The sequence below is a fragment of the Pantherophis guttatus genome, chromosome 7, assembly GCF_059756535.1.
Source record: "Pantherophis guttatus breed Tessera chromosome 7, ASM5975653v1, whole genome shotgun sequence".
Lineage (NCBI taxonomy): Eukaryota > Metazoa > Chordata > Lepidosauria > Squamata > Colubridae > Pantherophis > Pantherophis guttatus.
In genome coordinates, this window is record NC_142069.1 from 82,550,588 (window position 1) to 82,577,890 (window position 27,303).

Consider the following 27,303-nt stretch of genomic DNA (forward strand, 5'->3'; position numbering starts at 1 on the left):
AATTTTATTTTACTTAATGAAACTAAAATTTTAATTTCATTTTCATGTTTGCTGATTAGTGCGCATTTAAAGTGACAATAAGGTTTTTATTCTATTCTATTCATTTTCAAAGCACAATTGATGAAATAGTTGATTGTATGCTGCACTATTACGATAGAAGAAAGGGAATTGGTAAAATCAAATTGATCTTGAAAATGCAGATTTCTTTTCTGTCCTGCAGAAAAGACAAAATCCTACAAGTATTATGTTTCCTGTTCATATCTTGTTTCCCCGAAAATAAGACAGCCCCTGATAATCGGGCTTTTGAGTGCATGCGCTAAAATAAGCCCCCCCACCCCGAAAATAAGCCCTCCCTGAAAGTATTTAAATACAGAGCTGGAAATTAGGTGAGACAGCAAGAGGAGTCCTGTCTTGCTCCACACGCCCCAAAATAATAATAATAATAATAATAATAATAATAATAATAATAATAATAATAATAAATAAAAAATAATAAGACCTTCCCCAAAATAAGGCCAAGCGCTTATTTCGGGGTTCAAAAAAATATAAGACAGAGTCTTATTTTCGGGTAAACACAGTAGCAGGCTGGATAAAAATCATAATAATTTTTTTAAAAAAATCAGATTTTTTTGATTTAAATGGGATTTTTTTTATTTAAATGGGATTTTTTTGATTTAAATCGGATTTTTTTTATTTTTATCGAATTTATTTTAATAAAAACTTTTGGGGTAAAAATCTATCGTAAGATAGTTTTCTATTTAAGATACATAAATAATTTAGTTTATTCAGCATGAAATGGAACTTAGTTATGTAGCATGAGGCTGTATATTCTGCAACACTGGGACTATCGGTGAGTCAACAGTGGGTCAAAGGAGTAGCAGAGATAACAGTTGCTCTTTAAAAATGATGATTTAAATTGAGTTGATTTAAATCAAGCCTTTTTACTACTGATTTAAATCGTGATTTAAATCATGATTTAAATTGTGATTTAAATCAACTCGATTTAAATCAAATCCACCCTGCACAGTAGAATATAAAAATTATCAGCCTTATCCCGAAGGACTCTTTACAACTATTTGGGACTCATCTGTGAATGAACAGAATTCACAGCTGTTAAAATAAAACAGGTTTTTGGGACTACTCGTGTGTTTTAATGACTCAGGAAGCCTAGGTCAGAACATGGGATCTTACTCTTACGGTTAAGCAAAGAAGTCAAGAATTTGCCCTGAAAAACCCCAAACTAATCCAAACACTGAACATTTGAGTTGAAGCTGAAAAATGCACATTGAAAAATGTACGTTGCATAAAATATATTTGGGAAAACACATCTGTCAATGTTCTAAAGCACTAGAGACCGTATCTGGCCTCCACAGTCTTAAAACCATAGAATTGCAGGTAGATGAAGTACTATACTTTTTTTTCCCCCAGAAGCAACTGTTTCGCGCTTACACTACCGCTGTTACGCAGATATGGAAAAAGTGTTTCAGGTCCAGCTGCTGCAGCTGCACAAGAAATAGCAACCTAGGCTAGAGAAACAAACTGTGAAGTGGGTGTGGGGGTCTCTAATGATGTTTTGAGCTCTAAGCACAAAGCGTTTATAAGCAGTATCCCTAATAACAGGAAGCGAGCCTCCTATAATGTTCTCCACTGTCCTCACCACTCTCTGTATGGACTTTCTATCAGTATTTGATGGATCCCTCCAAGTGGTGCAGTGGCTTAGAGGTGGAGCTCTAGCCTCACAATTAGGAGGCTGTGAGTTCAATCCTAGGTAGAGGCAGATATTTCTCTCTCTGGGCACAATGACAATATATCTCCTGAACAAAGCTCCACATTGGCAACAGGAAGGGCATCCAGCCAGTAAACACTCAGCTCCATTCAGTTGCCCAGATTCCACCTCGCAAGGGATTATGGGGTCATTAAAAGGAGAAGAAGATGATGGTGGATCCTTCCAATCTAACTTTTACAATTCTACTCGGATTATTTTAAACCCAATGATTTTGCTCCATCCTCATTGTAAGTTAGAGGTCAATAAATCCCTTAATATTTTCTGGTTGTATTCCTCGCTACTACCATTGAACTTGCAAAATGGGACGTTAAATGGAGTTAACATTATGGAGATTCTAAAAATCCACACAACCCTGTATTTCATCAGTCGCAAATAATAATAATAATAATAATAATAATAATAAGTAAATATGTACCTACATTGGTGTATTGAAGACACCGAACACTTGTTCCTCATTGAACCCGATAAAAGAAGGTAAGAATCACTGGTGGCATAATGAGGTGTATTTTTATCAAAGAGCTATCGAGTGTCAATCGTAGGGAAGGTTTCAAGCCACGAGACAATATAAATTCTTGTATGCTGGCCGGCAACTGTTACCTGATTCCACAATCAATTATACTGAGTGCCCTCGTATGGTCTTGGTAGGTTAATTTCAATCATTATTAATGCGCTGGAAAAAAGGCACACACATACCCTGCTCCCCATAACCTTTGATGACATGAAGGTTGTAAACTCTCATCATGAATTATACAGGGACATTGAAACAAAAGGCACCCCACCTTTTTTTCTAAACAAGCCCATTCAACAGCCGCTTTTTTAAAAAAATATCTCCTACTACAAGCATCTCACACTCCAATTAAAGGAAACATATTTATTATTTATTCCTCTAAAAGGCTGATAAATCATCCTGCGGAATAGAATTTCCCAAAGTGGTACAGAATCAGAATCAGAATAGAGCTGGAAGGGACCTTGGAGGTCTTCTAGTCCACCCCCCTGCTCAAGCAAGAGATTCTATACCCGTAATGGCGAACCTATGGCACGTGTGCCATAGGTGGCACGCGAAGCCATATTGGTGGGCACGCGAGCTGAGCTCAAAATGTACTCATGTAACCATGGGTGCAGGTGCCGAACTGTGGAACTGGGTTGAAAATACCTTTTGGGGGATGCATTGTAACTTCAAATGGTCGCTAAACAACGGGTTGTTAGGAGAGGACTACAGGTAGTCCTTGGCTTACACAATTGAGCTCAACATTTCTGTTGCTAAGCGAGACACTTGTTAAGTATGTTTCGCCTCATTTTTGTCCCGTCTTTCTTGCTACAGTTAAGTGAATCACTATGGAAGTTAGTAACATGATTGTTAAGTGAATCTGGCTTCCCCATTGACTTTGCTTGGCAGTAGGTCACAAAAGGGGATCACATGACCCCCGGGGACACTGCAACTGTCGTAAATATGAGTCAGTTTGCCAAGCATCTGAATTTTGATCACATGACCATGGGAATGCTGCAATGGTTGTTAAGTGTGAATAAGTCCCTTTTTTCAGTGCCATTAAATGAACTGTTGTAAGTTGAGGACTATTTTGTATGCCTTTATGTTAGGGTTAGAGGGACGCGGTGGCTCAGTGGCTAAGACGCTGAGCTTGTCGATCGAAAGGTTGGCAGTTCAGCGGTTCGAATCCCTAGTGCCGCATAACGGGGTGAGCTCCCGTTACTTGTCCCAGCTTCTGCCAACCTAGCAGTTCGAAAGCATGTAAAAAATGCAAGTAGAAAAATAGGAAACACCTTTGGTGGGAAGGTAACAGCGTTCCGTGCGCCTTTGGCGTTTAGTCATGCCGGCCATATGACCACGGAGACGTCTTCGGACAGCGCTGGCTCTTCAGCTTTGAAACGGAGATGACCACCGCCCCCTAGAGTCGGGAACGACTAGCACATATGTGCGAGGGGAATCTTTACCTTATGTTAAGATTGGTGAGTACTGTATACAAAACATTGAAAAATATGTAAGAAATTAAGCTTATTGTATGTCTGCTGATTTAGAGAAAGTGATTAAGACACTGATTGATTTACAGAATTTTTGGCTCAGTCAGAAATCTTATAAATGGGACATTTCATAAATAGTTCAGACTTGAGGGGGCAGTAAAGCAAGGACGAATGATAATCCCTGAATTGTTTAATGTGATTATAGATAAGTGCATTAGGAATGTTTTCAGTGACTTTGGAGGTGCTTGGATTGAGACGGAAATGGGCGTGCTTTTGGGTACAAATGATTGGTGGTGGAGAATAAAGTAATTTTTAATCCCTTGGATTAAAAGAAAGTCATCTTTGACCATCCACATATGTCTGCTCCAGGGGTGAAATCCAGCAGGTTTTGACAGGTTCTGGAGAACTGGTAGCGGAAATTTTGAGTAGTTTGGAGAACCGGCAAATACCACCTCTGGCTGGCCCCAGAGTGGGGAGGGAATGGGGATTTTGCAGTATCCTTCCCCTGGAGTGGGGTGGGAATGGAGATTTTGCAGTATCCTTCCCCTGCCACGCCCACCAAGCTATGCCCACAGAACCAGTAGTAAAAAAATGTCGATTTCACCGCTGGTCTGCTCCCTTAAATAATGACCTGGCAATTCCATGGCTCTTCGATTTTCTTCTCATGACAATCCTTCTTTGAAATCACCCTTTTATGAATTTTTTAGTGAATTCATAAAAAAGGGATCTATTTATGACAAATAAAGCATTCATAAAATGGACATTTTATAAACAATTCATAAATTCAAACGAATTTATTTAGCCATAACTATTCCTAAAAGAGTGATTTATGAATTTTTTAGTGAATTCATAAAAAAGTGATTTATCACAAATAAAGCATTCATAAAATGAACATTTGATAAACAATTCATAAATTCAAACGAATTTATTTAGCAGTAACTATTCCTAAAAGAGTGATTTATGAATTTTTTATTGAATTCATAAAAAAGTGATTTATCACAAATAAAGCATTTATAAAATGGACATTTTATAAACAATTCATAAATTCAAACGAATTTATTTAGCCATAACTATTCATAAAAGAGTGATTTATGAATTTTTTAGTGAATTCATAAAAAAGGGATCTATTTATGACAAATAAAGCATTCATAAAATGGATATTTTATAAACAATTCATACATTCAAACGAATTTATTTAGTCATAACTATTCATAAAAGAGTGATTTATTTATGAATGTTTTATGAATGGATAGCCATTTGTCTCCGGCTTGACCAGAGGGCTGGACTAGAAGACCTCTAAGGTCCCTTCCAGCTCTACGTTGATTGATCTCCAAGCAGGAAATCTCGGCTGCCCTTGTGAGCATCTGCCTGCCCGCCACCCCCTCGCTCTCCTTCGGGTGCAACGCCCACAGCGGCCACTGGACTTGCAGCAAGAGCGAGCGCATCTCCGGAGTAGCGCCCGGCGGCTTGACGATACGCACAGACTTCAACTCCCAGAATTCCCTGCACATCACCATCATCATGGCGAGGACACACCCAACCCCTCGCCTCTGCGCAGGCGTAGTACGTGACGCTACGGGCCCGCCCTGCACGCAAATGCCCGCAAATTGAGGTCATCTCTCTGCGCGGGCGCTGCGGTTACGTCACCACCGGGGAAAAGATGGCGCTGGCCTGGCGGAGATGCTTGGTGCTGTGGCGGCGGCGGCGGCCGAGCTCGGCCGGTTACGCGACCTTGCGAGGTAGGCCCAAAAGAAAGACAGGGGCTGGTTTCCCTCCTCCCTTCCCGGCGTGGCGAGGAAGGAAGGAAGGAAGGAAGCCCAAGTCGCCCCATATCGTCCGTTTGTCTTTCAGGCGCTGCGCAGCCGCAGAGAAGAGCCAGCCTGAAAGAGACCCTGGCTGAACGCAGAGCCCAGAAGGAGCTGATCTACGTAAGCGGAGGGGGAGGGGGGAGGTTTGTCCTCCGTGGCTGATGCTCACGTCGCAAAGGGGCGGGGCTGGCTGTTCCAGTACACTCCCCCTCCCCCCGCCCAAATTCCAGGTAGTCCTCGACATACGACAGTTCATGTAGTGACCGTTCAAAAGTTACAGCAGTGTTTCCCAAACTTGGCTATTTTAAGATGCATGGACTTCAATTCCCAGAATTCCCCAACCAGTATGCCTGGTTGAGGAATTCTGGGAGTTGAAGTCCATACATCTTCAAAGGGTCAAGTTTGGGAAACACTGAGTTACAGCATTGAAAAAGGAAAAGACCTACGGCCATTTTTTTCACACTTAACGACGGTTGCAGCATCCCTGTGATCATGGGATGAAAATTCACAGACGCTTAGCAACTGATTCGTGTTTATGACGGTCGCCGTGTACCCACGGTCATGTGATCCCCCTTTTGTGACCTGTGACCTTTGCTTACAGAGTGGATAAAAATCAATCATTTTTTTAAAAAAAAATCAAAAAAATCAGATTTTTTTTAATTTAAATTGGATTTTTTTTTTATTTTTATCGAATTTATTTTAATAAAAAACTTTTGGGGTAAAAATCTACTGTAAGATAGTTTTCTATTTAAGATACATAAATAATTTAGTTTATTCAGCATGAAATGGAGCTTAGTTATGGAGCATGAGGCTGTATATTCTGCAACACTGGGACTATCGGTGAGTCAACAGCAGGTCAAAGGAGTAGCAGAGATGACAGTTGCTCTTTAAAAATGATGATTTAAATCGAGTTGATTTAAATCAAGCCTTTTTACTAGTGATTTAAATCGTGATTTAAATTGTGATTTAAATCAACTCGATTTAAATCAAATCCACCCTGTTTGCTTGTGACTTTTGCTTGTGATCTACAAGCAAAGTCAGTGGGGAAGCGAGATTCGCTTAACAACGATGTTACTAACTCAGCCGCATGTGGCTCTTTCACCCCTTTGATTAATGATCCCAAAATTAATTTTTTGTGTAGTTCAAAAAAAAAAAAGAAGAAGAAGAAGAATCCTCTGGAAAAGAGAAAATAGTATTCAAAAGTACAACTAAAAATCAGGGTTAATGCCTGTGCAAATAGGTGAGGCAGACAATTTGAATTGGTGTCTGACAGAGATTTTTTGTTCTGCATTGTCCGCTAGGGCAATACTCAGAGATCTGAGAAGATGGACCCTCATCAGGATTGGGCCAGCGTCTATCCAACTGCAGCCTCTTTTAAACCTTCTGCCGTGCCGCTTACCGTTCGGATGGGCTACCCAGTCAAAGGAGGTGTACCTCTTGCAAAAGAAGGCAACTTGGAACTTTTGAAGGTGAGATTCAGGGCTGACTACATCAACTTCCATATCCTGGGTCTTTTAGGAAGCATACTGGGACCTTGGCAGAACAAGTCCTTAGAACAAAGTATTATAATATATCAGAAATACCCTACTCTGAAGATAACTGCAAATTTATTGTTAGGACTGATTTAGGAACTAACCATTTTGGGCCGTAATCTGAAATACTGGGTAGTTCTGCTTGGGTGAGAAAAGCTGGAGACTTGTTCCTTTAAATTGTTCGGAGGATTTATTTTTATTTTTATTTTTTTATTTTTATTTATTTTTATATGCCGCTCTTCTCCGGAGACTCAGTGCGGCTTACAATGCGTTAAGCAATAGCCTTCATACTTTTGTATATTTTATACAAAGTCAGCTTATTGCCCCTGCAAACTGGGTCCTCATTTTACCCACCTTAGAAAGGATGGAAGGCTGAGTCAACCGTGAGCCTGGTGAGAATTGAACTCGCAGTAATTGCAGGCAGCTGGATGTTAAATGCTGCCTTAGTAGGAGGCATTAGCCTCCTACGCCACTCAGGCTCCCATTTGTGACAGGTTCTACTTGAATCACCATTGAAAGAAAAAAAAAAGCTTAATATCACATGAGTTTAATCTGAAGAACCAGCTCTAAATCTAAGTTACTTTGAGTCAGCTGTACTCAATCAACTTCATCTCTGTTATGATCAGGGCAGTCAGCTACTCTATCACTGCGCCGCAGGCTACTTCAGCTGACTGCTATCTGCAGTTCAGCAGTTCAGGTCTCACCAGGCTCAAGGTTGACTCAGCCTTTCATCCTTCCGAGGTGGGTAAAATGAGGTTGAGAAAAATTGCTCTAGCTGAAACCCAGAGTGTGCAAAGAGGCATGCACATGAGCCATTCAGTTTTATAAACAGAGTAGGAGGTGGGAGGGAAGAAGTCAATGGAGCAGTCAGAGTCTCCGGGACGGCTGTAGGGGTTGTGCTTGCAGCCTGAAGGAGGCTCGGATTCAACCCCACTCCCCCTGTACACCTCTGATGGCAAGCTCATTGGCTGATTTTAATGAGACATACTTGTTTCAGATCCCCAATTTCTTGCATCTGACACCAGTTGCCATCAAGAAACACTGTGCTGCTCTGAAAGGTCAGTCTTAAACATTTTTTTTTTAAAAAATGAAGCTTAGCAGAGAGACCAGGAAACAGCTGTTTTAAGATCTGACTTATGTTAAATAAAATGCAGTACTTCTAGGGTTATAATAGGTTTTATTATACAAAGGATGTGAAGAAAAAACGAATCTTTAATAATACACTTCTATTTAAACAAGTGACTTTTGGGTAGACATATGAAGTGCTCTTTGTCAGAACGGAAATCATGCATTACTCAGGATTGAGATATGTACCATGTGGTTATGAGAGAGAGGGTGGCGGGGAGGGAGAAACAGAGAGTGAGAGAGAAACAAAAGAGAGAGAGATGATAGACAGACAAATGTACCAATTGACAAAGAGCATCCTTGAGCAAGACCTAAAAACTATATATTATTGCAACGCGCTCTACATGGGCTACCCTTGAAAAGTGTTCGGAGACTACAGTTGGTCCAGAATGCTGCCGCGCGAGCTATTGTGGGTGCACCTAGATACACCCACATTACACCAATTCTCTGCGAGCTGCACTGGCTCCCTATCGGTCTCTGGACGCAATTCAAGGTGTTGGTTATTACCTTTAAAGCCCTACATGGCTCAGGGCCAGGTTATCTTCGAGACCGCCTTCTACTGCATAGCTCCCAGCGACCGGTAAGATCCCACAGAGCTGGTCTTCGGGTCCCGTCAGCTAAACAATGTCAGTTGGCAGGCCCGCGGGGGAGGGCCTTCTCTGTGGCTGTTCCGGCTCTCTGGATTACCTCCTGAGGTTTGGACTGCCCCCACCCTATTAGCTTTCCAGAAAGCAGTGAAGACCTGGCTTTTCCGGCAGGCCTGGGGCCGTTGATCTTGCTACGGTGATCTTGTGAGACCCGGCCATGGAATGGAGTGTATGGGTTTTTAATGTTTTCTTTTTAAAAAATTTTTTAGGGTTTATTGGGAATGACATTAGCTCTCAATGACTGCAGACTGTGGTTCTGTGTAATAATGACCATGGCTAAAATTATGTCTGTGCTTTCCTTCCATAAACGGGCACTTCAGACTTCTGCACAGAGTGGCCCTCTGCCTTGGATAGCGACGAGAAATGTTTGCAGCACTTCCCCATTGAAATCGGCACAAGCGACTACGTTTCAGCAGGGCCATCTCTTCGGAATCCGAAAGCAAGAGTGGTGACCCTGAAAGTAAGTGAAAGGGGGGCGGGGATCAGGTTTCCTAAAATGAACTCAGCTGCTTTGATTGTAAGACGCATAAAACGTGATAGTGTTAATCATGTATGGGGGGGGGATACAGAATACATATTTTGGGAAGACAGAAAGTGTGCTGGAAAAAAGACACATCTAAAAAGCCTGCGGAATGTCTTTATTATTCCCTAAGATGCTTTTCTTCCTTTCCTGGATCTTTTCAGGGTCAGCAATGTTGTGATTTGTGCTTGATTTGGTTTTCAGCATGTGAATTTTGTATCTTTTGTTGCTGTTGTTCTACCAAGAAAGTTACAAATGCTGCAAAGCAAATAAAACACAGGCAACATGTTTAACTAAGACAGAGTGGCAGGTTGTAATTGCAGCAGATAAATAAATCCTCTGCACAGGCGCTTGCTGATTCAGATGTGGCATCTTTAACCCTTCAGAGCCCACCTATTTTCTTCCTCCCTCTATTCACTGCCTCCTTCTTTTGGTTCTTTCCTTCGTTACAGGTAGACCTGAACTTAATGCCCACAGTTGAGCCCAAAGTTTCTGTTGCTAAGTGAGATGATTGTTGCGTGAACATTGCCCCATTTTATATCATTTTTCCCACAGTTGTTCAGTGAATCACTGCAGTTAAGTTAGCAACACATGGGGACGATTTTATGTATGGTTAGAAAAGAAATATGAATAAAAGATTATAGAGAAATAAATTAGATAAGGTACAAGTAAATGAGAGAGAAGACAAAAAAGAAATAGAAACTCGGAAGACACCTGTGTAAATGGAAAAGGGGGGGGGAAAGAAAATGTTATTATATAAATGTACATTTATAACGATATGTGTGAATTTAGTAAAATGAAAAAGTAATTGAAAAGAAAGAAAGTAAAAATCGGGATTGCTCTAATACTACTTTGGAAAATACTAAATTGAAAATGAATACAACAATAGAGCCTTGGTAGTACAGTGGTCTAAGGCACCTGTTATTAAGCTGGTTATTAAGACCAGCTGCCTGCAATTACTGCAGGTTCGAATCTCGCCAAGGCTCAAGGTTGACTCAGCCTTCCATCCTTTCTAAGGTAGGTAAATTGAGGACCCAGTTTGTGGGGGCAATAAGCTGACTTTGTATAAATATACAAAAGGATGAAGGCTATTGCTGAGCACATTGTAAGCCGCCCTGAGTCTCTGGAGAAGGGCGGCATATAAATCAAATTAAAAAAAAAAATAGAGAGAGAATGGAGAGGGTTAGAGGAGAGAAGAGAGGAAGGAGAGAGGGAAAGAAGAAAGGGAAAAGGAGAGGAAGAAAGAGGGGAAACGAGTAGGAGAGAAGGTTAGAAGGGAGGAAGAAGAGAGGTGTGGGGGAAAGGAAGGGGAAGTAAAGAAGGAGGAGAGGAGGAAAGAAGAAAGTAGAAGAATAGATGGAAGAAGGAAGGGAAAAGAAAGAGGAGAGGGAGAAGAAGGTTTGTTGTAAAACAAAGGAGATGAAATTGTAGAAGAGCAACCCCGAATATACTTAAATTGTTTAGGATGAAGATTGTATTAGTAGGAAAGTTAAAAGAAAATATGTATGTTAGATAAGAAACTTCATTTAAGATATGTTTATGAGAAAAAAATAAAAAAACCTTTTTTTTAAAAAAAAGTTAGCAACACAATTCTTAAGTGATTCTGGCTTTCCCATTGACTTTGCATGTCAGAAGGTTGCAAATATGTCTGCCTCTGGGGGGCCATCTAGCACCTACCTGATTTGTAAATAGATACTTCATGTTTCAGTGCAGTTACTCTTTTGGCCTTCTACTATCAAAGTTGCTAATAGCTTGATTTCCCCCCCCCCTCCTTTCCAGGTTAAACTGTCAAGTCTCAACTTGGATGACCATGCAAAGAAGAAGTTCATCAAACTTGTAGGAGAGCGATATTGTGGGAATACAGATTCCGTTACCATCACAACAGACAGGTAATGCAATGGGAAAACTTTCTCTTGGCCCAAACCGGCAATGTTCAACGTAACTGCCCAGCCAAACTGCTTTCCTAGGATTTAAAAACTGCTCCGCCAAATTCTAAGATTCCAAAATATTTTTTTATGGTTTTGTGAGAAATAAAGAAATTAGGGTTATTCCTGTAAAACAATATAGCCTAAGTTACGCCATTTTAAAATCATGTTAAGGCCTTATTTTACTCTGTATAACCTGAGTATATAATTTAGCTGACAGTTTAAGGAGCATGAGAACAGGATGTGTGGTTCCTGTGTTTTTAGAGGAAGTTGTGTTCTTGAGATGTCCAGGTCGGCTTGACTTCGTTAAGAAAGGGAAGTGCGTATATGCTGATATTACTTGTTATGCTGATATTACATGTGTAAGCAATATTTTTAAGTAGGGTATTTTTATATACTGGAATTATGGGGACTTTCCATAATGGGAATATCATGTGTTCATCTATTATATAAAGTCTGAAATTGTACTCAAGGGACATGCTTGTATCCTGTAAGATGTAACCTGAAAATTGTATAAAAGACGGCGAGAAAGGATGGTAATTTGCTCTCTCACTTTGAGGGGGACCTTTGCAAAGAAATAATTAATTAATAAACTGTATTCTTGTCTTATCTCTCAACTCTCTGTCAATTATTTTCTGGGTAACAGGCATTTCCTGTGTATCACAGGTTTGTAACCTAGTTTGTAAGCTAACCTGTTGTAGGTGCACAAATGTGATTTCAGTTCACCATTCTCGGATTCAATTTTATTTTAAGACTAGTAAACTTTAAAGTATTATTCACATGGTATAACATGGGGTTGCTCAATTTGGTGCTTTCCAGTTCTTGGTTGGGAACGCTGGAATTTGGTGTAGTTATATTTTTCTTCTTTTTGAGTCGTGGTGGCGCAGTGGTTAGAATGCAGTATTGCAAGCTAGTGTAAGGTTGGCCCAGCTTTCTGTCTGAGGTTGATAAAATGAGGACCCAGATTGTTAGGGGCAATATGCTGACTCTTGTAAACTCTTGTAAACTGCTTAGAGAGGGCTGTAAAGCACTGTGATATAATAAGTGCTATTGCTATTGCTATATTTTTCTTGTTTTTCAGATGTCCTCTAAGAAAGCAAAACTACGATTATGCAATGTACCTTCTAACTGTTTTATTCCATGAATCGTGGGTAAGAATATTTGCTTATTAATTATGTATTATTTGAGTATTTGCTAGTTTAACAGATCCCACATATTGACAGGGGAAAAAGTCAGAACAATCGCATTCTTGTTTCCTTTTTGGCCAGATAGAATAGCAATACTTTGATATAGTAAAATGGCTTTAATCTTTCTAAAATGCCCAGACCAGAAATCACAGGCATTATCTACATTCTGAGAGATCAGAATGATTCATTAGCGTGCATGATAAGAATACGACTTTTTCTTTTAGAAAGTTACACCTTTCCAAATCATGCAAATAGTAGGTCCTCCAATTAAATAAACATCATGTCTAATAAGTGTGAATGTAAGATAGTCCTCGACTTAAGGCCGCAATTGTGGCCAGAATTTCAAGGTGGTTGTTAAATGAGCCATGCTCAATTTTTGTCAAGGTTAAGCAAATCACTGCACTGTAGACCAGAATCACATGGTCATTAAGCAAATCTGACTTCCCCCGTTGACTTTGCTTGTTGGGACCTGATGGGAATGTCTCAGATGGTGATCACTTGAACCTGGGATGCTGCAACCATCATAGATAAATATATATATATAGAGATTCCGGTTGCCAAGCACCTGGATTTTGATCATATGACCATGGGGGTTGCTGCAACAGTGGTAAATGTGAGAATGCAAGAACCAGTCATAAATTAAAGATTACATGCATCCATTTGTACATCTGCATCCTAAGCGTCTTTTCTGCGTGAGAGCCAAAGGGAGGTGCTTGCAAGTTCTTTGACAATCCCAGTGTAGAAATGGGGCGATGCAGAGAATGGATGTGTCCCATTTATTCCTAGTTTCCCCTTAATTCTCACTTTGTTTACCTTTTTCCTATCTTACTCAGTCTTAACAAGCGACATTTAACATTTTAACATCTCATCTTTCCTACTATCTTCTCCTATTGGTTTCTTATGATTTATCAATTGTTGTTTGTAACTTACGATTAATGATTGTAACAATGATTATGACCTGTGATCCATTACTTGTTGTTTATATGTATAGTGAGAGTTTATGCACTGGAGATAAATTCCTTGTGGGTGCAAACACTTGGCCAATAAATTCTGCTCTGCTCTATTCTCTTCTCCGTTCCATTCTTATTTCCATTTCCATTCATTTCATTTCATTGATCTTCTCTATTTGTTCTGTTCTGTTCTATTCATTTCTATTCAATTCATTTTTAGTACTATTCTCTATTCTATTCACGACTAATGAGGTAGGGGGGACACGGTAGTCGATCAGAAAGGTCGGGAGGTCGGCGGTTCGAAATCCTAGCACCGCATAATGGAGTCAGCTCCTGTTACTTGTCCCAGCTTCTGCCAACCTAGCAGTTCGAAAGCAGTAAAAGTAGAAAAATAGGGACCACCTTGGTGTGAAAGTAACAGCGTTCTGTGCGCCTTCGGCGTTTAATCATGCCAGCCACATGACCACGGAATTGTCATCGGACAGCGCTGGCTCTTCGGCTTAGAAATGGAGATGAGCACCGCCCCCTAGAGTCGGGAACGACTAACACGTATGTGCGAGGGGAACCTTTACCTTTTTAATGTGATAGGGAGTGGGAATTAGGAAGCAGGGCTTGTGAGCCCAATGGGCTCTTTTGGAACGCATCACCTTCTCGGTGCCTGAACGTTGCATGAAAAGATCTGCTCCTGCGTGTTTTGGCTAACCTTGTCCTTAAAGAATCTGGATTTGCAAAAAAATACCTAGAAAGCCGTGTGAGAAGCCCTTGCTGTAAAATGCCAGAATTGCTTCAACAGTGCCGCTTGCAACCGTAGATTGGATTACTGTGTAGTCCATGCTAAGTAAATGCTTTTAGCATTTTCAAAGCTTTAGATAATGAAGTTTCCCTCATTACCAATGCACGGCAGTCTACTTACCTTTCTGCAGCATTGAAACACTGATTCTACACTGGCAACTCAATAGTTGAGGTTACTAATTCCAGAGTAGCACATGTGCGCTTGGCTCTAGGATTACTTAGTGATGGAAGACTCGGGTATATGATATGTGAGTGCTTAATGTGTATTGAGTACACCCAAGTCCCTTGCCCTTTTATTACCTTTCAGCCTCCACATGAATAGTTAATGGCCTCATCAGTTGTAATTGTCTTTGATTTCATGAGAAATTAATGACCTTCTGCAACACACTGCTTTCTCCTTTTTCATTGGCGGTCCCTCAAAAAGAAACCACATTTTTTTTTATAACTTTGGGCAACTCCCCTGAATTTTTAATCCCCTGAATTTTAGAGATGTTCACATAATTCAAATTCAAATCTTTATTGTCAGTGCACAACATAGATACAATGAGATTGGTTGAGCTCCCTCAGTGCACACCCCCCCCAACACAATACAACTCACAGTGAAGACAAAAAATTCCTAACCCAATAAGTCATATTAACAAAACACCCAGTCCTATTGCACCAGTGTGAACATGTTACACAATGCGTCGGCCTGTTGTGGCCCATTAGCGGCCTGTGCGGATTGTAGCTGACTTTGACAGCGAGGAGGCTGATGTGGTGTTGCACCAGCAGCCTGTGCAGCTGGCACTTGAGTCGGACAATGAGGAGGCTGGAGCAGACTTAGTGCCCTAATGTCTTTTGGAGCAAAAATTAATATAAGACCCAGTCTTATTTTCAGGGAAATATGGTAGATACCAGTTCCAGACATGATCTCATTTAGGTAGGGGAAAAGGAGAATTCAACCGGGATGCTGATGACTTCTTGCTCCCAATGACTTCATGTCAAACTTCCATTTAGATGTTAAGAGAGTTTGGAGAAAAGATTTCAAAAATCTTAATAGGAACTCACAACTCAAAAGGACTGAACGGTCAAAGTTATCGGAGGCTTATTGAATAGCCAAGAAAGTTATGCATTATTTTATTTTTTGGTGGTATCTTAAATCATTTTCACTTGAACTTTGTTTACATGTAACTTGAAAAGTTTTAAGAACTGTTGGCAACCATACCCTGTTCAGGTTCTTTAAAAAAAGGAGAGTTATATGCCACTAACCCAAAATGAACCAGATTAAAAGATTGTAAGAAAGTTGTTATTTCCCCATTCAGGCAGTTTGAATCAATTTCAGTCTTAGAGTCTTAGTTACTTCTTCCTAACAATATGTTGTTAGCCCCATCAGTGGGTTCTTCCTGACCAATGCAGATTTTTTTTTTTGTCCAGATAAACATCACTAGGGCAGTATATACGGCTCGTGTTTTTCAATTTAGCAGCTTAATTCTTATCTGTTCTACCATAAACCACCATCCTGTGTGAAAACTGCACAACAATTCACCTTCGTGGTTTTTGAAAGGGCTGAAGTGTGACTCAAAGTCCTGAACATTAAAACATAACATTTACTGCCCCCAAATGGCACAGGTCAGTTTTTGCATGCATAGAGGTCTTGCAGACATTTGTAGAAATCCATTTATTCTACAGATTATCTGGCAGCTTGGAAGTCTTTAAATTCATAAGAGATTAATGTTAAAGGAAGTGGGAACACATATGCCACATTTTCTCAATGAAAGGCGGAAGATTGGTTTGGATGCGTATTAAACAACTTTCATCTGTAAAGGAAAATACTGGTGTAGGAGTAATAGGATTTGAGTGGAAGTTGCACCTTTGTGGCTACTCATAAATTTCTTTATTTGAAAGCTGAACTGCAGCTTTTCATTGTCATCGGTTAAAGGCCGTGCTGGAAGTTAATTTCTATGAGTATCGGGCCCAATTGTTCCTTGACCATTCAAGTTCTAGTATATTCCTATAGTAAGGAATTCTATCTTTCTACTTTCCTCTTCGTTTCTATTTTGACAAATACCGTATTTTTCGGAGTATAAGACGCTCCAGACTATAAGACGCACCTAGCTTTTTGGGTGAGGAAAACAAGAAAAAGAAATCTGCCTCTGCCTCCCAGCCATTTTGCTTCATTGCAGCAAACAGCAAATAGCCTGCATTACTTTCATTTTCGTTTTCAGCATAGCTTGATTAGCACAAGAAAAAAAAAAATCTGCCTCCCAGCAATTTACCTCCTTGCAGCAAGCAGCAGAGGACCGCGCAGCAATAGGCAACGGCTGTTTCTTCTTGCTGCTTTGTTGCTTTGTTTTTCCTTGAAGATGTTTCACTTCTTACCCAAGAAGCTTCTTCAGCTCTGAACTGAAGCACCAGAGATTGTTAGTCATGGTGGAATTAAATATCAGTGGAGACTCTTTATGAGTTCCAGATGAGTAAAATGAATGGAAATGCACCAGGGTGGGTTCTAAATTTTTTTACTACTGGTTCTGTGGGCGTGGCTTATTTTGTGGGTGTGGCTTGGAGGTCATGTGACTAGGTGGGCGTGGCTAGCTGGTCAGAGTCATTTCTGGAAGGTCCTCGCACTTACGACCAGTCCTCGCACCTACGACCCGACTCATTTGTTTGCTTTTAACACTGATCAGCTGTAGGGCGGCCCTTTGAAGCCCCGCGGCAAGAGTTTAAACAGTTTTTTTCCCTCTAGTCATCAGCTGGGACTCAGGAGGCAGCAATAGATTGGGGGTGGGACCAAATAAAAGGTAAGAATAACGTGGGGGGGTGGGAGGGCGGGGGGGGGGAGAACCTGTTTGGTGACGTCATATCATCACCGCTTCCGGCTCGGCCGAACCGGGAGGAACCCACCACTGAAATGCACCGCCATCATTACCCCCAACTCATGAAAACCAACTTATAGTCTGGTGGAAGGGAGCTTGTCAAGTCTTTTGGCAAGAAAACACCACTATTCTTCCTTAAATAGTAATGTACGGCATTTTATCACATGTTAAGCAGCGAAGACATCCCACTCAAATTGTGGAACCAATGTGCTTTGGTCTTCTTTTTCTTCAGTACTTCCCAAGGGAAGAGAGCATCTCTGGCTTTCTAATGGTGGGATATTTAGTCAAGAGTTTTTAAAATACCTGCTGCCAAAGTTTAGAACATTACACAGGTTGGGGACACAGGACTTCCCATTGACAGGCCAAATTGAGAAGGACAACATCCAGAGCAGGTTTAGTCCCCTTTCATTGAACTTCTACTTAGCTTCAGAGGAGCCATGGTGACTCAGTGGCTAAGACGCTGAGCTTGTCGATCGAAAGGTAGGCAGTTCAGCGGTTTGAATCCCTAGTGCCGCGTAATGGAGTGAGCTCCCGTTCCTTGTCCCAGCTTCTGCCAACCTAGCAGTTCAAAAGCAGGTAAAAAATGCAAGTAGAAAAATAGGGACCACCTTTGGTGGGAAGGGAACAGCGTTCCGTGCGCCTTTGGCGTTTAGTCATGCCGGCCACGTGACCACGAGACGTCTTCGGACAGCGCTGGCTCTTCGGCTTTGAAACAGAGATGAGCACCGCCCCCTAGAGTCGGGAACGACTAGCACATATGGGCGAGGGGAACCTTTACCTTTACCTGGAGTTGGACTGCATTTCTGATCTTTCAGGTTTTTCCTCACTGATCTTGTTTTCGTTTTGTTTTTCAGAAAATGGAACCGTGGGAAAAAGAAATCACAGAAGCAGATATGCTGGAGTATGTTTGGGAGAACAGTGTCTCCGAAAAAAACGCTTTAAAGACATTGCTTCAAATAAGAGCAGCTGACAAAGCTGAAGAAAGCAGCAGAGAAGAGCTTCTCGCCTCTGAGGTGATGCAGGATTACAAGAAGTCCATGGTTCTCTTGAAAAATGAAGGGGAAACAGAGAAGAATCTTTTGGCGTATAAAAACTCGGTTAAGAGACTGTTAAACATCCAGGACTCGTAATGTAAGCAGTTATTTTTGTGGGATGCTGTATATGTACTGATGGACATAGTCCTAATAAATTTTTTTAAAAATAATATCCAGTTGCAAAAGGAAAACGATCCTCTTTCACCTCCTCTTCTTCCCCTGCTCCCCAATACATTTTCACCCAGAAAAATCAACCAACCAACTACAACATACCGTATTTTTCGGACTATAATTTTTCCGGATTATAAGATGCACCTAAATTTAGAAGAGGAAAACAACAAAAAAAAAGTTTTTGGCCTCCCTTTTTTCTGGCCTTTTCCAGCCTTTTTTCGGACTGTTTTTGGGGCTTTTCTGGTACAGTTTAGCCTCCAGTTCCCTTATCATCTTTATTACTTTTTTCTGCACCCTTCCCTTCCCTTCCCTCCCCTTCCCCTGTCCTCTCCTCCCGTCCCCTCCCCTTTCCTTCCCCTTCCCTCTCCTCTGCTCCCCTCTCTTCTCTCCTCCTCTCCCGTTCCCTTCCCCTCCCCTTCTCCTCCCTTCCCTTCCCTCCCCTTCCCCGTCTTCCCCGTCTTCTCCTCTTGTCCCCTCCCCTTTCCTTTCCTTCCCCTTCCCCTTCCCTTCCCCTTCTCTCTCCTCTCCTCCCCTCCCTTCTCTCCTCTCCTCTTCCCTTCTCTCCCCTTCCCTTCCCCTCCCCTTCCCCTCCCTTCCCTCCCCTTCCCCTGTCCTCTCCCCCTTCCCCGTCCTCTCCTCTCCTCCCGTCCCCTCCCCTTTCCTTTCCTTCCCCTCCCCTTTCCTTTCCTTCCCCTTCCCTCTCCTCTCCTCCCCTCCCTTCTCCTCTCTCCTCCTCTCCCCTTCCCTTCTCTCCCCTTCCCTCCCCTTCCCCTGTCCTCTCCTCCCCTTTCCTTCCCCTTCCCCTTCCCCTTCCCTCTCCTCTCCTCCCCTCCCTTCTCCTCTCCTCTCCTCTCCCCTTCCCTTCCCTTCTCTCCCCTTCCCTTCCCTTCCCCTCCCCTCCCCTTCCCTTCCTGATGAATTTGGAATTTGACCATTAAAATCTACTTTTAATGGCAGCGTATTTTACGAATTGGTTGGGTGCTGATTTTCCTTTCTGCCTTGGTTTATAACGACCTCTCTTTTTCCATCCTGTTGCCAAAAACGCACCGCAGCAGCAACAGCACGTGAAAGTCGACAAACAAAAAAGTACAATCAGAGGCAGCCAGGCCCCACTTCCCGCCATCTCCTCTGTGGGCTGCTGGCTTTCATCATCAGAACTGTTGTTCCTTCCACTGTAGACTTTGGTTTCGTTCAAGGGTTTGCTGGTATTGGGAAGGACCCCACCGGGTGATAGCGACGCCGTCTGGATGGGTGCAAACCCAGAGACAGAGGATGCCTTGACATTATCTGAAGGGGTGGTAGAGGTGTTGATCCCTGGAAGAATCTCAGCAGCTTTCGCTGAATGGTCCATCGCTGAAGTCGACGCCGTCAATGTGATGGGTGAGTTCTTGAGGGTAGCATCTACCGCTGAGCTCCTGCTACTCCTGTCCATGCCTGGCTTGGGGGCTGTTGTGGGAGAGGAGGCCTCCAGGAAAAGGAATCTTGGGGAAGATAGTTCATCCTGGTCTGTTTCTAGGTCAGCAACCCTTGCTCCACCATGCCTCTCCCATTTATTAAAAGAAGACCTGGTGTTTATATCTTTGAATGAGAGCTTCTCAAAAACAAGAAGGTCGGGATCAACGCCTGGGAAAACAGAAGCCAAGAAAGAATAAAGTTTTAATTTCCCTCCTCATGTCCAACGCCATCTGATCTATAGACTTATCTCCACCAACTTCGCGTTGTGCGCCAGTTACAGCCCTTCCAGGACAAGGGAGGCCCTCCACTTGGTCACTCATGCCCTGGTCATCTCCCGACTGGACTATTTGCAACATTGTGTACATGGGTCTAACCTTGAAAAGTATCCAGAAGTTTCAACTGGTGCAGAATGCGGCCGCATGAGCTACCCTGTTTCCCCAAAAATAAAGGTAAAGGTTCTCCTCGCACATATGTGCTAGTCGTTCCTGACTCAGTGCTCATCTCCGTTTCAAAGCCAAAGAGCCAGTGCTGTCTGAAGTGCTGCTCCATGGTCATGTGGCTGGCATGACTAAATGCCAAAGGCACACAGAATGCTGTTACCTTCCCACCAAAGGTAGTCCCTATTTTTCCAGTTGCATTTTTTACCTGCTTTCGAACTGCTAGGTTGACAGAAGCCGGGACAAGTAACGGGAGCTCACCCCGTCACACGGCACTAGGGATTCGAACTGCTAAACTGCCAACCTTTTGATCGACAAATTAAGCGTTTTAGCCCCTGAGCCACCATGTCCCTTTATCCCTGAAAATAAGACCGGGTCTTATATTAATTTTTGCTCCAAAAGACACATTAAGGCTTATTTTCGGGAAAATATGGTAGTAAATGTGCCCGTTTGGCTGATGATCTTAACTGGGGCTTATTTTGGGGGTAGGGTTTATATTACAAGCATCCTGAAAAATCATGGTAGGGCTTATTTTCTAGTTGGGTGCCCAATGATGGGCATATATAATATCTCTGATCCAGAAACTGCGTTGGGTGCCAATTTGCTTCTGGGTCCAGTCCAAGGTGTTGGCTATTACCTATAAAGCCCTACATGGCATTAGGGCCAGGCTACCTATGAAATCTGCTTCTCCCCATCACATCAATCTATCTCATGGGTGAAATCCAGCAGGTTCTGACAGGTTCTGGAGAACTGGTAGTGGAAATTTTGAGTAGTTTGGAGAACCGGCAAATACCACCTCTGGCTGGCCCCAGAGTGGGGTGGGAATGGAGATTTTGCAGTATCCTTCCCCTGCCACGCCCACCAAGCCACGCCCACAGAACCGGTAGTAAAAAAAAATTGGATTTCACCACTGATCTATCCCACTCGTTCAGGCAGGGAAGGCATGCTACAAATCCTGTGGTTTTCTTTCTTTCTTTTGTCTCTATTAAAACCATTTTGGCGTTTTATATTTTCTTTGAATAAACTAAAGATTATTGCAGGAAAAAGTTTGGTAAACAAAAAAAAAATCAAGCAAACAAACTTCATATCTGGATACTTTCTAAAAAAGCAAGTTCTACAGTAAAAAAAAACAACTTATGACATCATATAGCTCAGCAATCCAAGCATCCTAAAATGGTATTATTATAATAATAATTATTAACTACATGGTATGAATAGAAGACAGCTAGATGTTTGGTACTTCCTTCTAGCTTCTTTGCTATAAAGTTCTACCATAAGTTTTTTTAAAAAAATAAATCTGGATTTTAGTTATGCACATGTGCAAATCACTATTTCCCCCTGAGTATGCACTAATGCATACTTTGAGGCAGGGGTGAAATCCAGCAGGTTCTGGAGAACCAGTAGCGGAAATTTTGAGTAGTTCGGAAAACCAGTAAATACCACCTCTGGCTGACCCCAGAATGCAGTGGGAATGGAGATTTTGCAACATCCTTCCCCCAGGAGTGGGGAGGGAATGGGTATTTTGCAGTATCCTTCCCCTGAAGTGAGGTGGGAATGGAGATTTTGCAGGATCCTTCCTCTGCCATGCCCACCAAGCCACAGCCACCAAGCCATGCCACCAAGCCACGCCCACAGAACCGGTAGTAAAAAAAAATGGATTTCATCATTGGTTTGAGGGAAATGGGCAATTCAGAAATGTAATAAACAAACAAATAAGCAAGGAAGCCTTACCTGGTGTAATATTGTAGAGGATAGCACTAGTTGTAGGTTTTACTATGCAGCTTTCCAGCACCGGGCAATACATGTGAATGCAGTTTATATCATGGATATTGGTTTTGTAGTAGAAAACAGCCAAGTTACAGGAAACTAAAAAGTAGAGAGAAGGGAAAGTTTTAAGCTGAGTCCTGATGCTGTCGATGCCGGATGAGCTTTATCAGACTGTGGAATATATTAATTTTTAAAAAAATCCCTTAATTAGGTTGCTAAAAAGTATAATTCTCTAGGCATATCTCTTTCCACCGCCATATCTTGATTAAAAAAATCAGCCAAAAAGAAGGATTAAGCGGATTATCTTTCTAATGAGTTGGTGTTTTCATACTTTTTTGGGGGGGGCCTAAGAATCAAGACCAGGTCATATGCTGACAGGATTATGGGTCACAATCCCTCACCATATGAAAACAGGGATTGTCTTGTGCCAAATCAGTATTCCAATAATGGACAGATTCAGTCCTTTAGCTCGCATTTCAGTTAGTGCCTTTATCCTACCAGTCCACAGCAGGACTGAGAGACAGAATTGTGCAGGAGAATTGTTCTTTGTTTGAAAGTTCAGCTCTGGAGGCCGTTGACCAATGCCCGAAGAAATGCAACGAAGGGGCTGAAAAGACCTTTAAAATGCTTTTTTGCTTTTTTTTTTAATCCATCAGAGTGGTTGATTGATTGTAAGCCACCTAGAATCAGCTTTAGGTGAGATGTGCAACATATAGAGGCAGTTTGGCCTAGTGGTTAAGGCAACAGGCTAGGAAGGAAAAGGAAAGGAAAAGGCTGTTAGTTTAAGTCCACCTTAACCATGCCAGCTGAATGCCCTTAGGCCAGTCACTCTCTCTGAGCCCCACTCACCTCACAAGGCTGTTACTATTGTAGGGGAAAAAGGAGGAGAAAGGAGTATGATGTATAGTTGCTGCCTTGAGTTATTAGGGAAAATAATAAAGGTGGGATACAAAGAAAGAGAGAGAGAGAAAGAGAAGAAGGAGAAGAAAAGAAGGAGAAGAAGAAAAGGAGAAGGAGGAGGAGAAGGAGAAGGAGAAGGAAGGAAAGAAGGAGGGAGGGGGAGAAAGGGAAGGAAAGGGAAAGCAATAAAGAAGAAAGAGGGGAGGATGGGAGGGAAGGAAGGAAGGGAAAGGAAGAAGGAGGGAGTGGGAAGGGAGGGAGGAAGGAAGGGAAAGGAAAGAAAGAGGAAGGAAGGAAGGAAGGAGGGAGGTTGGGAGGGAAAAAAGGAAGGAAAAGGAAAGAAAAAGAAAGAAAGAAAAGAAAAAGAAAGACAAAGACGAAGGAAGGAAAAGGAAAGAAAAAAGAAAAAGAAGAAAGAAAGGAAGAAAAAGGAAGGAAGAGAAAGAAGGGAGGGAGGGAGGAGCAAAGAAGGAAGGAAGAAAGAAAGGAAAGTAGGAAAGAAAGAAAGGAAAGGAAAGAAAGAGAAAGAAAGAAAGAAAGAAAAAGAAAGAAAGAAAGAAAGAAAGAAAAAAAAGTTTTGCCTTGCTTTTGAATAGGTAAAAAAAGGATCTTAAATGTTGACATTTCATGTGGCTAATACTTTACTTTTCATGCGGAGACCCTTGAATCTTTCCCGAAGAAAATGAATCCTTACCATCCTTGAGGATACAACAGGCTCGGCTGCATTGTCCGGCAGTGGATGCTGCATAAATGTTGAGGATGTGAGCTCCTTGCTTCTGGGAATGTTCCAGATCAATGGAAAGACCTGGGAATCGTCGGATCCAGCAGTTTTTGTAAAACGTGGTGGGTGAGCAAAGACCTTCTGATCTGCACACCCAGGCCCCAAACAGAAGGACTTCTGAAAGAGCCACTAGCAGAAACATCTCGGAAACATTTCCTTAGCAAAGGTCTTCTTCTCCAAGGCAGAAGAAATGCTGAACGAGAGAAGCTCAGCGCTGCCTGTTAGGACAACTTGTTTTCAGCTGATGACTATAATTTTTATGTGGAACTAGGAAGCCATTTGCAAACATACAGAATAATCCCTCTCCATCTTTGCACAGCTGCTTGAACTTCATGAGGTAGATCTTGAGTTGGCATAATGACACCTGGTAGAAGAATAAAGAATTTCCAGCTGTTAACTATTGGGCCAGAAACCATACAGCTTTCTCCAGTGGTGGGTTTCAAATTTTTTTACTACTGGTTCTGTGGGTGGGACTTGGTGGGCGTGGCTTGGTGGGCATGGCAGGGGAAGGATACTGTAAAATCTCCATTCCTTTCCCACTCCAGGGGAAGGTTACTGCAAAATCCCCATTCCCACCCCACTCCAGGGAAAGGATACTGCAAAATCCCCATTCCCATGCCACTCCAGGGGAAGGATACTGCAAAATCCCCATTTCCTCCTGATCAGCCAGGACTTGGGAGGCAGAGAATAGATGGGGGCGGGGCCAGCCAGAGGTGGTATTTACCGGTTCTCCAAACTACTCAAAATTTCCGCTACCGGTTCTCCAGAACTGGCCAGAACCTGCTGAAACCCACCTCTGGTTTTTCTCCCTTGAAAGGAAGTCTATGATGTATCCTAATGGGGGACAGATTTCCCCATTTGGTGATTTAAAAAAAAAAGGTATTTTAGATCTAGAAAACAATTCTAGAACTTCTTGGTTTAGGCTTTAGAAAACCTTTCCTTGAGACACCTTTGAAACTTTGAAATTGCACCTGTGGGGGCAATAAGTTGACTTTGTATAATAAAATATACAAAAGTATGAAGGCTATTGCTTAATGCATTGTAAGCCGCCCTGAGTCGCCGGAGAAGGGTGGCATATAAATAAATTAAAAAATGGTCCTGTTTTATCTACTTATTTTCCTTGCTTTAGAAATTCTGCAGTGGCTCCGTTCAAGAACTATCCCATTAAAAACTATCCCCAAAACTCAACTGGAATCTAGTTTTCTAAACATCCTTATTTTGTATCCTGAGAAAAGACCGCTGTTTGTCTTCTTCCAATAACAGAGTTGGAAGGGACCTTGGAGCAGTGGTGAAATGTAAAATTTGTTACTACTGGTTCTGTGGGCGTGGCTTGGTGGTGGTGGGGGTAATGTGACTGGGTGGGCGTGGCCAACTTTTTTTTTTTTTTTTTTACTTTTAAAAGCATTTTTTTCTACAACCTCTTCAGCCGAAGAGGATGCAGAAAAAAAATGCTTTTAAAAGCCTCTGACGATCTGGCAACTCAGCTGGGATCGTCAGAGGCTTTTAAAAGCATTTTTTTTCCTACAACCTCTTCGGCCGAAGAGGATGCAGAAAAAAATGCTTTTAAAAGCCTCTGACAATCCCAGCTGAGCCGTGCGATCATCAGAGGCTTTCTTTTTTTTTACTTTTAAAAGCATTTTTTTCTACAACCTCTTCAGCCGAAGAGGATGCAGAAAAAAAATGCTTTTAAAAGCCTCTGACGATCTGGCAACTCAGCTGGGATCGTCAGAGGCTTTTAAAAGCATTTTTTTTTCCTACAACCTCTTCGGCCGAAGAGGATGCAGAAAAAAATGCTTTTAAAAGCATCTGACGATCCCAGCTGAGCCGTGCGATCATCAGAGGCTTTCTTTTTTTTTTTACTTTTAAAAGCATTTTTCGGCCGAAGAGGTTGTAGAAAAAATGCTTTTAAAAGTTAAAAAAAAAGCCTCTGATGATTGCATGGCTCAGCTGGGCACGGAGTGGGGGGAGGGATTTTTGCTACCAGTTCTCTGAACCACCCACTGCCATCGCTACCGGATCGGGTGATCCGGTCCGAACCAGGAGCATTTCACCCCTGCCTTGGAGGTCTTCTAGTCCAATCTCCTGGTTGAGCAGAATACCCTATACCAGTGATGGGTGAACCTATGGCACGCGTGCCAGAAGTGGCAGGCAGAGCCATCTCTCTGGGCACGCGAACCGTCGCCCGTTGCTCTTCCAGGTTCTGGCGCACCGGCCAGCTGGTCTTCATGTATGTGGGAGCACCGGAAACCGGAAGAGCAGCCACCCAGTGTGTTCTTCTGGTTTCCAATGCACACATTACAAGTGGACAATAGTGTTTCTAATTTTACCTGAATGTTTTGAAAATTCATGAGAGAATTCTTCAGAAAATATTTCTCAGAATATATTCAGCCTCATTAGGGGGATTTTAAGGAAAGTCCATACATATGATCCTTGACTTGTGACTGTAACGGAGCCGGCCCATCATAGCTGCAAGTTGTGACGGTCATAAAGTGGGTCACTCACATCAGTGGTCCCCAACCCCCGGTCCGCGGACCGGTGCCGGGCCGTGGAGTACCTGGCACCGGGCCGCGCAGCGGCCGGGGGACATGAACGCTGCAGCGCAAAGGCTCCTGGGCCGTGCGCAAAAGCTCCTGGGCCGTGCGCAAAGGCTCCAGGGAAGAGAGCCCCGCGCAGGTACGCACGTGTGGCCCAAAGCCCCCACCCCTGCGCGCGCTCAGCGGGCCACGGTAAAATTATCAAAGGCTGATTGGTCCACGGCGATAAAAAGGTTGGGGACCACTGACTCACATGACCCAATGTTGTGACATTTGACCTTTTTTTCAGTGCCATTATAATCCTATAAAGTCCAGCAACTGGACTTTTCTTGTTTTTCTTTGAAGACGTTTCGCTTCACATCCAAGAAGCTTCTTCAGCTCTGACCGGATGGTGGGGGAATGGAAGGATTTATAGTTCTTGCAGACAGCTGGTCATTTGCATCCTTTTAGAGAGTTGCTGAGGCCACTTGGAGGTTTATCTGTGTCCTCAGGGTCACCTGTGTCCATTCACTGCAGAAAACATCCGCAGAAAGCACAGCTCCACAACACAGTCCTTTCAGCAGTTCTGTTGTGGCCCCGCCCTCTGAGCCTGTCCCATCGGAGGAAGAAAGCTCCGAGCATGAGGAAGAGGAGTCAGCCAGGCCTCCCTCTCCAGGCCCCTCCCCTCTGGCACTGTCTCAGGTGCCGGCCGAGGGAGAGGAGATTAGCAGGGAGACAGGTGGCTCGGATGAGAGCGGAGGAGAAACATCATTCCTGGACGCACGCCTCCGAAGGCGTGATAAACGATTGCAGCAGCTCAGGAGGCGTGCTAGGGATTAGAACTGAGTCACTGGGCCACACCCCAGAGACTATATAATAGAGGGTGGTGGCCAGTGATCCCTGTGACGAACAAAACTAACCTTGGATAGTCACTAAAGCCTCGTCCGGAACTGCTGAGAGAAATATTATTCTGATTGGACTTTTTGTACGCTAAGTATCTTATCTTTCTGTTTTGTGGAAATAAACGCGCTTGGCAGACGGTGTGTAAATCGCTGCCAAGTTGGAGATAAGACCTGGGTGTGTGCCAAAGTGTTTCCTTAACCCTCGGCTGGCTGTGTTTGTGTGTGTGTGTGGACGGGGACTG

General features: G+C 42.7%; 2 protein-coding genes across 2 annotated transcripts; one reads left to right on the forward strand and one right to left on the reverse strand.

The window, feature by feature from the left end:
• Nucleotides 1–5,371: 5,371 nt before the first annotated feature.
• Nucleotides 5,372–18,305, forward strand: MRPS35 (mitochondrial ribosomal protein S35). The gene is made up of 8 exons (XM_034440385.3): nucleotides 5,372–5,502; nucleotides 5,615–5,691; nucleotides 6,873–7,040; nucleotides 8,101–8,161; nucleotides 9,196–9,335; nucleotides 11,175–11,284; nucleotides 12,402–12,471; nucleotides 17,956–18,305. Exons 1-8 carry the CDS (start codon nucleotides 5,424–5,426, stop codon nucleotides 18,229–18,231), a joined length of 981 nt encoding a protein of 326 aa, XP_034296276.2. The 5' UTR covers nucleotides 5,372–5,423; the 3' UTR covers nucleotides 18,232–18,305.
• A 912-nt stretch (nucleotides 18,306–19,217) lies between these two features.
• Nucleotides 19,218–23,877, reverse strand: MANSC4 (MANSC domain containing 4). The gene is made up of 3 exons (XM_034440387.3): nucleotides 23,560–23,877; nucleotides 21,930–22,064; nucleotides 19,218–19,929 (listed from the first exon to the last, which is right to left on the reverse strand). The coding sequence occupies exons 1-3, from the start codon at nucleotides 23,786–23,788 to the stop codon at nucleotides 19,241–19,243; spliced, it is 1,053 nt and encodes a 350-aa protein (XP_034296278.2). The 5' UTR covers nucleotides 23,789–23,877; the 3' UTR covers nucleotides 19,218–19,240.
• Nucleotides 23,878–27,303: the final 3,426 nt, after the last annotated feature.

Excerpts from the sequence above, each read along its gene's own strand:
- MRPS35 (XM_034440385.3), top strand. The coding sequence starts at position 5,424 with ATGGCGCTGGCCTGGCGGAGATGCTTGGTGCTGTGGCGGCGGCGGCGG. Across the intron at positions 5,503-5,614 it reads CGGTTACGCGACCTTGCGAG|GCGCTGCGCAGCCGCAGAGA; the intron begins GTAGGCCCAAAA and ends TTTGTCTTTCAG. Across the intron at positions 7,041-8,100 it reads GCAACTTGGAACTTTTGAAG|ATCCCCAATTTCTTGCATCT; the intron begins GTGAGATTCAGG and ends TACTTGTTTCAG.
- MANSC4 (XM_034440387.3), bottom strand. The coding sequence starts at position 23,788 with ATGTTTCTGCTAGTGGCTCTTTCAGAAGTCCTTCTGTTTGGGGCCTGG. Across the intron at positions 22,065-23,559 it reads CTGTTGTATCCTCAAGGATG|TTTCCTGTAACTTGGCTGTT; the intron begins GTAAGGATTCAT and ends TCTACTTTTTAG. Across the intron at positions 19,930-21,929 it reads CCTCTACAATATTACACCAG|GCGTTGATCCCGACCTTCTT; the intron begins GTAAGGCTTCCT and ends CTGTTTTCCCAG.